The sequence below is a fragment of the Alexandromys fortis genome, unplaced genomic scaffold, assembly GCF_014885135.2.
Source record: "Alexandromys fortis isolate MF-2015 unplaced genomic scaffold, M_Fortis_MF-2015_v1.1 scaffold_27, whole genome shotgun sequence".
NCBI classification, from domain to species: Eukaryota; Metazoa; Chordata; class Mammalia; order Rodentia; family Cricetidae; genus Alexandromys; species Alexandromys fortis.
The window spans coordinates 3,040,327-3,052,963 of NW_026067952.1; the positions used below are offsets into that span (position 1 = coordinate 3,040,327).

Below are 12,637 nucleotides of genomic sequence, written 5' to 3' on the forward strand. Positions count from 1 at the left end.
TTTTTTTTTTTTTTTTTTTTTTTTTTTTTTTTTTTTTTGGAGTCAGCATTTCTCTGTGTAGCTTTGGAGTCTGTCCTGGAACTTGCTCTGTAGACCAGGTTGGCCTCAAATGCACAGAGATCCGCCTGCTTCTGCCTCTGAGTGATTTTTGTTGTTGTTGTTGTTGTTATCATTTGTTGCTGTGTTGGGATCTGCAAATCACCCCACAAAAGACCGCTACTTACTTATGCAAAGCAGAAGCATTTTAATTCTCAAGAGACAATTCCAGCATCCTGGGATCTGTCACCCAACAAAATGGCAGCGACTTGGAGAGAAGCTCCCAGGCTCCTTTTATACACAGCTAGGGGAATTCCAGAGACAGTTAGGTCATCTCCAACAAGCCTGATTGGCTAAGCAAGAAGCAGTTACATTAGTTTGAATTTGATTTGCTGCAGCATCTTTGGCCATGTCAGGGCAAGTCCAGACAAGCCTGGGCATGTCTTAAGGGGGTCTAGGGATCTGCCCTTTCCTGATTGGCTGGCGCCAGACCATGGTCCCTCCCAGGAATGCTAGCCCAGCCAAAGCCCAGTCCTAGACCGAGCATGGCACTTGTCAAGCCATACATGGGACGGGCCCCTAGCCATCCCAGAACCAGAACCAGGCAGGCTGCCAGTCTCAGGAGCGGGTTGGGGAGAGGGTCTTGGCCTCCCAGAAGCAGGGTTGAGGGACCATGCTGAAGGCCAGGGCCGAGGCAGGTGGAAGCGGGGGTCAGGCCCAGCAAATAGGCTTGGCGGACCCTGCTTACCCACCGCTGCTGCTGGCTGTCTCAGCTGTTTTGGGGGGTTTGTTTGTTTTTTGTTTTTTTGTTTTTGGGGTTTTTTTTTTTGAGACAAAATGTCATGAATTCCAGCCTGGCCTCAAAAAAATCACTGTGTAACCAGGGGGACTTTGACCTTCTGGTCTTCCTGCCACTGTCTCCAGTGCACTGGGATGACAAATGGATGGCACTATACCTGGTTTATGAGCCACTGAGAATCCAGTCTGTGACTCTGTGCATGCCAGGCAAGACAGCTCCAGTCTTGCTTTCTGAGTCAAAGTCTCATTGTGTAGACCAGGTTATCCTGGAACTCATGGCGGTCCTTTGGCCTCAGTCTCCCAAATGGGAGCCACCACACCTAATTTAACCAAATTCTACCTATTTTAAAAACCACTGAGGTGGCAAGTAAAAATGTCACAGGAGCCTGATGACATGAGTTCAATCCCTGGAGTCCACACAAAGGTGGAAACGGAGACTACACTTCTCAGAGTCACCCTCCGACCATCACCTGGGTGACGCGGCACACCCATGTCCCCACACAATGATAATAAATAATTTTTCAAAATTGGTTTGTTTCTTTTGAAAAATGAAGGACAGAAGAAAGAAAGGGGGGTGGAGACAGACAGAGAAGCTGCTGTTGGGCCTAGAAAGACGGCCCAGTGGCTAAGAGCAGTACTGTTCTTTCAGAGATTAGTGTTTGGGTCCCTGCACTCATGTTACAGCTGCCTGTAACTCCAGCTCTAGGGTGTCTGTTGCCCTCTTCTGGCCTCCATGGGCACTGCACTCTCATGAGCATATATATATATATATATATACACACACACAGATACACATATATACACATAAATAACAAATCTTTATAAAGAAAAAAAAGAAAAGTTGCTATATTACAAATTGTTTGGGAACTAACTTGTCTCACCTCAGGCCTGAAGTTCTGCCCTAGGAGTCTGTGAGAGAGGTCACCATGGCCAGCAACCTCTCCCATACCAGGAAACAAGTTACCTCTCCCACAAAGAAGGCAGACACACTGTTCCAGGGCAGCCTAGCATGTGGAAAGGGATGGGAGCCAGCTGGGCCAAGAAGTCCACATTTGTGTACAGTCAACTGAGATCCCAAGGGGGCACCTCCCATGACCATAGAGATCTGCGGGCCCCAGAGGAGATTAGGAAAGCATGACATTCCTGGCGGCAGACCAGCTCCACATAACCCTGGAGAAAGTCAGGAGATGGATGGTGCCAGCGGGAAGCAGCAAGGAGCTTAGAGGCTCAGCGGGCAATCAGGCCGGGGCCCACATAGCCGGCCATTGACTCTCCTCCTTTACAGGGCTCGGGGATGGTGATGTCCACCCATCCTTGGATTCAACAAATGTTTATAGAGTTAGTGTAAACGTGGGTATCAGGTTCCTGCCTGGCCCTGAGGTCGAATTTAGAGTGTATTGGAAGACAGAGGCAGTGAAGAAAAAACAAAACAAACCAAAAAATCTGGGTGTGGTGGCACACACCAGTGACCCTAGAATCGGAAGGGTGGGAGCAGGAGGAATAGAAGTTCAAAGTCAGCTATACAGTGAGTTCAAGGGCACCCTGACCTTAATGGGACTGTCTCAAAGGAAAAAAGGGGGGGGGGCAAAAGAAGAAATTAAGCAAACACAGTAACAGGGAGGGGACTTTCTCACAGGATGACTTGGCAGGGAAAAGTCATGAAAAGCCTGAGGGTTATCAAGCTTGTCGTGTGGCCCAAACAGTGGCAGATCAGTGAAAACAGAAGGAGGTAAGCAAGAGCTAAGACCCTTAGTGTTTAGGGGTTGCCAGGTCTTGGTTTAGTCACGTGTGTGATGGGGAACCACTAGAGGGTTTGGAAAGGGTAGAAAAAATACTGTCATTTTTACCCACCCTACCACCCCCTTCTTAATTTTTTTTTTTTTAATTTTATGAGACAGGTTTCTCTGTGTATCTTTGACTGTCCTGGAACTCACTCTGTAAACCCCACTGGCTTCAAACTCACAGAGATTCACCTACCTCTGCCTCCTGAGTGCTGGGATTACAGACGAGCGCCACCATGCCAGTCTTGACTTTGAATTTTTGGTTTTCCCTTCTTAGACTCCCATATACTGGGATTATAGGCAGATGCCACCATGCCTAGCATCCTTATTTTTCTCTTTCTCTTTCTTCCACTTTATTTATTTCTGTTTTAATTTTTGTTTTGGTTTGGTTTTTGGTTTGTTGTTGTTTTCGAGATAGGGTTTCTCTGTCGCTTTGGAACCTGTCCTGGAACTAGCTCTTGTAGACCAGGCTGATCTCAAACTCACAGAGATCCACCTGCTTCTGCCTCCCAAATGCTGGAATTAAAGGCCACCACAACCCAGTTCTTTTTTATTTTTTTTAAAAAAGATTTATTTATTATGTATACAGTGTTCTATCTACATGTATACCTATACACCAGAAGAGGGCACCAGATCTCATTACAGACTGCCGTGAGCCATCATGTGGTTGCTGGGAATAGAACTCAGGACCTCTGGAAGAGCAGCCAGTGTTCTTAACCTCCAAGCCATCTCTCCAGCCCGTTTTAATTTTTAGAGAGGTATTTGCCACCATTCTCAGCTTCTCTTCCACCCTCTAAGTGACACTTTTGGTTGCTACAGAGAGACTTCACCTGTAGGGAAGGGGATGAAGTCCAGGCAGACTATGAAGGTGACTTGACATTGCTGAGCTAACAGAGGCCCGGGAAAGTACAGAACATCTTTTGCAAAGACCAGGATTTGCGGGTGTGGGTAAAGAACACAGATGAGGGGCTGGAGAGATGGCTCAGAGGTTAAGAGCATTGCCTGCTCTTCCAAAGGTCCTGAGTTCAATTCCCAGCAACCATATGGTGGCTCACAACCATCTGTAGGGGGGTCTGGTGCCCTCTTCTGGCCTGCGCTCATACACAGACAGAATATTATATACACAATAAATAAATAAATAACACAGATGAGCTGAGGATGGTGAACTCCAGCTTGGGTAAAAGAGGGTTCATGATCTGAGATGGAGAAGGCCGGGAGAGGTGCAGAGTTAGGAACTGGTAAGCAGGGGACTGACCACTTAGCTCGAGAGAGGAGGAGGTCTGGAAGCTGTGGCTGGTGGTCCTTGTGAGGTCAAAGCTTATGTTGTCTGGCCCCAGAGATGTTAAGATTAGTATATCCTGGAAATCTTCAGTGGTTGGAATGTGTTGAGTGTGATTTTGTTGTTGTTGTTGTTGTTTGTAACCTTCATAAAAGACCCTGGGCAGGGGTGGGGGGTTGGGGTGGGGAAACAAAGCAAGCTTAGAGTGGCCTTGGCAGCCCAACTAAAGAGCCAGTCTCTCCTTCTGTTGCCCCTTCTTCCTGAGCGTAGGTATTTTATCTTTTCATCACCAGGCACCTAAACTGCCAGGCCGCAGATGCCGCGCCTCCTTCTCCCAATGGTTTGAGGCTGGAAAGTCCATGTGGAGTGTCATGAAGACCAGAGAGTCAAAAGGTCTAGGGCGAGGCCGGGCGGAGGCTCCTGTGAGTCAGTGTCAGGCTTCTGAAAGAGCCAGAGAAATGGGAAAGGAAGGCAGACCACGAGGGGAAACGGAGGACTGAAGATAGTTCACCCCCTAAAGAGCTTGGAGGAAAATTGTGGGGCACTCCGGCTGGACCCCAGAACACCTTTGAAAATGCTGGGCAGGCAGGGTGGCGAGAAATGCTAATTAGTTCTGGGGAAGGGGAGACTGCAGAAGTCTTGAGACTTGCTTGCCTCGTTCTGGAGAGCCACTTAGTGAGATCCTGGTCGTCTTGTCTCAGAGAGAAAAAAAAAACAAAAAGCAAGGTTGAGGCACCTGATACAGGAAACCTGAAGTCGATCGCTGGCTTCCATGCTCACACTCACACACATGCGCGCGCACACACACACACACACACACACACACACACACACACGGAAAGGCCCAATAGCAGGATCGCCCACCTTTAATCTCAGTTTTTAGGAGACTGAGGTAGGCAGGTAGATCAGATCTCTGGGAGTTTGAAGCCAGCCTGGTCTATGTAGCAAGTTTCAGGATAGCTAAAGCTAGACAGAATGATCCTGTCTCAACCATAAATAAATAAGGGGCTGGAGAGATGGCTCAGTGGTTAAGAACACGCACTGCTCTCCCAGAGGACCTGGGTTCAATTCCCAGCACCCACAAGACAGCTCATAACGGTCTGTAAGTCTAGTTCTAGGGAACTCAATGCCATCTTCTGACCTCTAAGAACACCAGTCAAGCAAGCGGTGCAGATATATACATGCGGGGAAACTACTCCCCAATAAATAAATAAATAAATAAATAAATAAATAAATAAATAAATAAGGGAGGAAAGAGGCTGGGGATAAGAGCTCAGTGGAGAGCCCTTGCTTGATACAGACAAAGCCTGGTACCAAGCAAAACTATTGAATGGAATTAAGGAAGTCAGAGGCCACCCAAAGCCAATACCAGGGTCAAGACAGAGAGGCCCAGGTCAGCAATAGAACGGCTCTAGGTAGGATCTGAGGAAATGGCACCTTTCAAACCCTCCAGTTTCAAACCTAGAAAGGCCTCTAGGGACCAGGCAGATGGCTCTTCCCCCAGAAAAAGGAACTGGTTTTCAAGAAGGAAACGGGAAGGAGAAGAGGAACACACTGCGCTCTGTCTCCAAGTGTTAGCAGCCCGGAGAGACCGTCAACACTTCTTCCCGACTGAACTCAGAAAGCCCCAGCCCTGTCTTTGCCTTTTCCCTATTTGGTAAATACCCAGGCTCCACGGGGACTGCTTTGTCCGGCTGCATTCTGGAAACGGATGCCATCGTGGTCTTTCTGGTCAGAAGGCTGCCCTTCTCCCCGTTCATCACCCCGGGTCTCCTGTCCTGTGCTCCCAGGCTGGCTTCTCGTGACTCACACAGGCACATGAGCTGCAGCTCTGCGGATGGGGGACTGGGGATGGTGTTATTTCCTGAGGAGCAACTTGGGTGGGCACGGGGTGGGGGTGAGGGGGGCAAGAGGGGAGATGGCTGATTCAGCTTCCCCAAGCTGGGCTGCGAGCCAAAGAAAACACAGCTGGAGAGGATGCGCTGCAAGCATCAGGCGAAAATGAAACAAGCTAACATCTTGGGCAGAAACCCAGCTTGGCATCCCGAGGCCAGCAGAGCTTGTGTTTATTCGCTTGGACATCCACCCCTCTCCCTTGGACCTCAGTTGCTCCATCTGTCTGACCGAGAGACAGTCATATGGGCACACTGGCACTTCCCAGTCATCCTGCCTACTCAAGAGGCTGAGGCAGGAGGATCGCACACTCAAGGCCTGCCTGGAATGCAGCCTGAGTTCAAGTTCGGCCTGAAAACCTTAGTAAGACCCTGCCTCAAAGTAAACAATACTCACTGGGGAGGCCAGTGAGATAGCTCAGTGGATAAGGACACTTGCTGCCAAGCCCGATGTCCTGAGTTCAATCCCTGGGACCACATGTTGGAAGGAGAAAAAGGACTCAAGCACGTTGTCCTCCAGCCATTGCACACTTGCCGTGACATACACTACCCCTTCCCAGTAAAAAGTGAAATATACCTGTAAGAAGGCTGGAGATATAACTCAGGAGACCTGGGCTGGACAAGCATGAGCAAGGCTCTGGTTTCTAACCACAAAAAGAAGAAAAAGTGTGAGCATGGGATCTGGACCAGAGGGGCTTGAGCTAATTCCTAACCCCCCGGGAAGGGGAGCGATGATGCCCATCTTCTAGCAGACCACAGGCCAGTTGTGTTGTGTGACTTCACATCTGCAAGGCAGTCTGAGAACATTAGTGCTAATCACCAGCTCGACCTACTGAGTCCTTTGGCACGCAGGCGCTAGTTTAGCACTTCGTAGACTTTATCATATAAGCCCTCGCTGCCACTTAATCACCCCCATCTTGCAGACGTGGAAACTGAGGTTCAGGATCAGATTTGCTATTTCCTCTACAACAGTGGTTCTCAGCCTTCCTAATGTTGTGACCCTTTAATATAGTTCCTCACGTTGTGGTGACCCCAAGTATAGAATTATTTTCGTTGCTACTTCATAACTGTAATTTTGCTACTGTTATGTATGAATCATAATTAATTATCTGTGTTTTCTGACGGTCTTAAGCAAACCCACGTGAGAGGGGTCGTTCACCCTTCAAAGGGGTGGAGACCCACAGTTTGAGAATGGCTGCTCTAGAACATTGTGCCCCCAGCCAGACAGCAGCCCATCCACTTAGACGCTGGTCATGTCTGTTCATGCTACAGAAGTTGAACTAAACAAATCCTAAAATCTGTTCCCTCTAGTCCGTTCCCAGAAAAACTGGCTGACGTACTCAGCAAAAGACTTGAACCAGGTCTGTGTGTATACAAAGCTCTTAACTAATGGGCTAGCCTGGTGTCAGAGGCGTGGCTGGGGCTCACCCCTCCACGAGGCAAGGCAAGTTGTGACACTCAGGGAGATTGCTAAAGCCCTCGGGGCAGCACTCTGCCAGAATCACTGGGTGTGGGGTGGGGGAGGGGGAGGGTGACACCCACCACAACACTCTGTGAGGGAAAGGGGAAATCCACACAACCAAAAGGGGAGACTGAGCCTGCCAACTCCCGGAGTCAGGAGTCAGGGCACGGGACGGCACCTTCTCTTACCCCACCAGGTCACACCAGCGCCTGGGTTAAACAGTGAGTTCCAGGCCCAGCCAGGGTTTCATATTAAGACCTTTTCTTAGAAGAACAAAAACAAACAAAAGCAAAAGCAAATCGACCAGGCTGTGTGATTGGAAGTAAATGCTAACTAAGTAGGGCAGGGAAGGAAGGAAGTTGCTTTAAAAAAAAAAAAGTCTCCATTTAGCTAGAAAACAGAATAACAAGAGCCGGCCTTAGGAAGGTGGAAGAGCATTCCAGGCAGAGGGAAATGCAGATGCAAAGACCCTGAGCAAGAAAAAGGTGCATGTTTGGGACTAGAAAGGACAGTAGGCAGAGGAGGGATGAGGGGCGAGTCATGAGAGACCAGAGCATGCCGGCAGGAGCCAAGGTGGCCGAAATGTTAACGACTGTACCTAACACTTCCAAACATCTGGCAACACAGTGACTCTCTCTGAAAATAAGAAGATGGCAGGAGAGGAAGAGGCTGGAAGAGATGAGGGAGGAAGGACAGGAGGAAGGAAAGAGTCTCCTGTTTTGGGAGGGTGCTAGGAACTGACCCAAGGCCTGGCGCATATACAGAAAACCTCACAGCACTGAGCTGCACCCCAGGCCCCAGGTTTGCTTCAGTTTTTAAATATTTATTTTTAGTTATGTATATGTGCCTCAGGAGAATGTGTGTATGTGACTGCTGTGCAGGCCGCAGGCGTCACATCCCCTGGAGCTGGATTGTTGTGGGTCACTGGATGTGGGCTGGGCACTGGGACTTGAACTCAGGTCCTTTTTACATGCAGTAGATGCTTACCTGCTGAGCCTTCTTTCCAGACCCCAGGCTGGTGTCTTGAGTCAGAATCCAGGAAAACAACTTGTCTCAACTCAAGGCCATGCAGGCCTCTAATCCTCCAGATGGCCTCTGCACTCTGCTCCCTGCTCAGCTCACTCCTGGTGTGTGCCCTTAATCATAAGGCATTCATTCCTTGCTCATGGTATGGCGTAGGCTATGCCCAGCCCTTGCAATAGGCCCTTTTATATTTACAATAACCTTCTATTAAGGCCGGGGATGTCGCTCACTTGGCAGAGTGTCGCCGAGCATGCACAAGGTTCCATGTGCACCAACCATCTCAGTACCACAGAGATCAGGAGTGATGGTGCACATCTGCAATCCCAGCATTCTGGAGGGGAAGGCAGGAGGATTCCAAGTTCAAGGCCATCCTTAGCTGCATAGAGATTTCTGGGCCAGCCTGGGCTACATGAGACCCTGTCTCAAAAACCAAAAAACATTCCTCCTCCCTAACTTCTAACTTAATTGAGAGATTAAATAGGGTCCTAAGGACTGACACCCGAGGTTGTAAATACTGATCCCTCAGATAGAAGAATCTAGGCCTTTTGGGGAGCTGTCTCACCACCTCCCACTGTTTGGGAACAATCCCTGAAAATCCAGTAACAGTCACAGAATTTGTCTCAACCTCCAGTTTCCTGCCAAAGAGAGCCAGCCTCACAGACTATAAGGTAAAACCAGGTCCGGGGTGATTAGCCATTCTGATTTGCCTGAGAATGGTGGATTCCCTTGCACAATTCTGGATCCAGGAAGGTCTTGGACGCAAGACTACTTGGTCAGCGGAGCTGGCTGAGTGCTCAGGAAGCATCGTTATCAGTTCCTTCTTTCTCTTTGGCCCGTCCACAACGCTATAAAAAGGTAGCCAGCACCTACCGCACTTTGATGCATGGAACTCTGTGGGCAGTACACGGGTTCCAGGGGCCCTGTGTGGAGCAGCCAGCCATAGGGGTTCACAAAAGAATCCACAGTCCCCCAGGAAGGACAAACCTCCCTCCGGGATGATTCTAGTTGCCCCTGTGGTGTCCTCCTGGGCTTAAAAAAGTCAGGTCTTGCTTCTCCAAGAGGAGAAGATTCCAGGGCGCTAAAACTCCCTGGTAGATTGGGGTCCCATAACAAAGCCAGCACGGAGATGAATATGATGGAAAGGAGGGATTCTGTGCTGGGTGAGGAAACTGAGGCTCCGCAGTAAAGTGAAGGGGTTTGCTGAAGAGCGTGCAGGAAGAGCTTAGGTGACTGGCATTCAACAGCTGTGGCTTGGCAGGCCGCCGTTTGCACTTTTCTCGCTCTTTTAGAAGCAAGTCCCCCCACTTGTCCAGACAGCAGCCGGGCTTGTCACAAGCTCGGTACTCCTCTCTCCACCCTCCCGGCTGCCAGCGTCCCGCCCCGTCCCCTCCCAGCCCCCAAGGAGGAGGGGAGAACAGCAGCGAGGAGGGGGGTCGGGAGGCCCAGGCTTATAAAGACTGCAGGACCCGCGCTGCCCGCCAGACCCCGCCGGCCCGGATCCCTTGCTTTGTCTGCCGTCCGGTGTGACCGCGCCGTCCCCCAGTTCCAACACTAAGTGAGTTGGGGCGCGTCCCCATCGTACCCCTAGACCCTCCTGAGCCGCATGGCCCTCAGAACCCAGGTGGAGAGGAGAGGAGATGAAGGAGGGCGTTGGGATGGGACACCAGGCCGAGTGCCTGATGGGAGAGATTTAGGACCTGGGGGAGCCGGGAGAGCCGGGGAACCCAGGAGACAGCAGACAGCGGTCAGCCCGGCCACCCCTGCGCGGCCTGGGAGACCGCAAGTAGCTCAGCAGGAATGCGCGTGTGGTGGTTGCCATACCAACATACAAGCCAGCACACGCCCTCCTCCTCTGAAGGAAAAGGGAAAATGGGGGGGGGGGGTCATCCTACTGAGGTCCAAACTCGTCACGCGGAGGTTGCACGAGGGAACCGAGCCTCAAATCCTCTAGAGGCAAAGCGCAAGTCGCATCGCGCTTCGGAGCCTCGGTTTCTGCTTCTAGCTAATAGAGACAAGATTACTGGTTCCGAGTGCCCCGAACAGTTTTATGGAGAATAACGGTCCGGGCCAGCACCCCGTTCTAGTTGCACGCCCAAGGAGTAGTTTTGAGCCGCCCAGGTGACACCTGCGATCTCACCCTACCCCCAGGCCTGGTCGCCATGGCCCTGCTTCCGGCCCTCTTCTTAGCGCTCCTGGCAGGTGCTCATGCCGAGCTCCCGGGATGCAAGATCCGAGTCACCTCCGCGGCGCTGGAGCTGGGTAAGGCGCGAGGCGGGCGTCGTGGACCGGGTGGGGTGCTCTCACTGCGGGCACGGGATCTGAGGGTCTCCGTGCTGCCTCAGTGAAGCAGGAGGGACTGCGCTTTTTGGAGCAAGAGCTGGAGACCATCACCATCCCGGACCTGTACGGCAGTAAGGGCCACTTCTACTACAACATCTCCGAGTAAGTAGGGCCTGGGGGCGGGGTCTCAAAGATGGGTGGGATGACCTGAGAGACCCCTGAACTCGGGGTGTGGTCAGTTAAGCCGGGTGGGGCTCTAAGGTAACGGATGGAGGTAGGCGGGTCCAAGAAAGGGGGCGACGAGCCAGTAGAATTGAAGCTTGGACCAATTCTGTGGAGGTGCGCTAGAAGAATTTACCAGTGGCAGAGAGTGGAGTCTCGGCATAGGGTGGTGCTAAAAGGGAGGAAGTTTAAGGATGGTGGAGATGGGAGAGCTGTGACGTGGGGTGAGTTAAAGTGATGGAGGCAAAGGACCAGGTGGAAAGCTGAGTCTGACAAACGCCTGTAATCGGCGCTTTCGAGGGGGGGGGGGCGGGGGCTAGGTCAGGATGGCAAGTTAAAGGCACGGTTGGACTTTAATCAAATCAAGGCCAGGTGGTGATGGTGGTGCACGCCTTTAATCCCAGCACTCGGGAAGCTAGAGGCAGACAGATCTCTTGAGTTCCAGGCCAGCCTGGTCTACAGAGCGACTATGTAGAGAAGCCTGTCTCAAGGAAACAGCAAAAATTAAAATTCCCGTAGGAGAAATAAAAATAAAAAAAAAGATAGAAACAGCAAAAACAGGTCTAGCGATCACAGTTTGGGCAGAGGATGCGGTGCAAGGAACAATACTATATAGATCTTTTTTCCTTTTTTTTAAGAGTTAATAATTTCATTTTGTGTGCATTGTTGTTTTGTCTGCATTCATGTCTGTGTCAGGGTGTTGGATCCCGTCCCCTGGACCTGAAGTTATGCAGTTGTGAGCTGCCATGTGGGTGCTGGGAATTGAACCCTGATTCTCTGGAAGTCGAGCCAGTGCTCTTCATTGCTGAACCATCTCTCCAGCCCCTATTTATTTATTTTTGAGACAGGGTCTTATTATGTAGCCTAACTGACCAGGAATTCACTCTGTAGACTAGGCTGGTCTGCTTTTGCCTTCTTTGTGCTGGAATTAAAGGCGTTTGCCACTATGCCCAGCTTTTTTTTTTTTAAACCAAATCCTTGTGTGTGTGTAGAATATAATAAAAATATATATGTAATTCCTGTAAAAGGATCCCTTGGGTGCACACATTTAAGATCAGTTTGAATAGCAAATGGAGACTCCCATGTCTCTGTGTAGCCCTGGCACCCCTGGAACTCAGGCAGAGATGGTCTACCTCTGCCTCCCAAGTGCTGGGGCCTGCGCCTGGTGACTCACTCTTTTCTTTGTTTATTTTTGGTTAAAGATTTATGTATTTATACAGTATCCTGCCTGTAGGCCAGAAGAGGACACCAGATCTCACTACAGATGGTTATGAGCCACCATGTGGTTGCTGGGAATTGAACTCAGGACCTTTGGAAGAGCAGTCAGTGCTCTTAACAGCTGAGCCATCTCTCCAGCCCCTCTTTGTTTGTTTGTTTTTTTTTTTTTTTTTGGTCTTTTGAGACAGGGTTTCTCTGTGTAGTTTGGGAGCCTGTCCTGGAACTTGCTCTGTAGACCAGGCTGAGCTCACAGAGATCTGCCTGCCACTGCCTCCCAAGTGCTGGGATTAAAGGCATACACCACCACCACCATCCAGCTCTTTTTTAAAATTTATTTATTTATTTTTATTTATTATGTACACAATATTCTGTCTGTGTGTATGCCTTCAGGCCAGAAGAGGGCACCAGATCTCATTACAGATGGTTGTGAGCCACCATGTGGTTGCTGGGAATTGAACTCAGGACCTCTGGAAGAGCAGACAGTGCTCTTAACCACTGAGCCATCTCTCCAGCCCAACTCACTGTCTTTTAAACATTAAATACATAAGAAAAGAGGAAGGCCATTTAACCCCTGGGTCCAGAGAGCAGATCTCTGAGTGACCCGATCCAGGTTGAGCTCTTGAGGGGCAAAGGAAAACTCCATCCC

General features: G+C 50.2%; 2 protein-coding genes across 2 annotated transcripts in view; one reads left to right on the forward strand and one right to left on the reverse strand.

Annotated features, from left to right (window-relative positions):
- Positions 1-5,877, reverse strand: part of LOC126506887 (uncharacterized) — a 7,781-nt gene extending 1,904 nt beyond the window's left edge. Inside the window, exon 1 of the mRNA XM_050150837.1 lies at positions 5,560-5,877. Coding sequence (XP_050006794.1) covers positions 5,560-5,714 — 155 coding nt within the window. The 5' untranslated portion in view covers positions 5,715-5,877. The remainder of the gene's footprint in view (positions 1-5,559) is intronic.
- A 3,786-nt stretch (positions 5,878-9,663) lies between these two features.
- Pltp (phospholipid transfer protein) overlaps positions 9,664-12,637 on the forward strand; it is a 17,059-nt gene continuing 14,085 nt past the window's right edge. Inside the window, exons 1-3 of the mRNA XM_050150838.1 lie at positions 9,664-9,826; positions 10,420-10,530; positions 10,614-10,713. Coding sequence (XP_050006795.1) covers positions 10,431-10,530; positions 10,614-10,713 — 200 coding nt within the window. The 5' untranslated portion in view covers positions 9,664-9,826; positions 10,420-10,430. The remainder of the gene's footprint in view (positions 9,827-10,419; positions 10,531-10,613; positions 10,714-12,637) is intronic.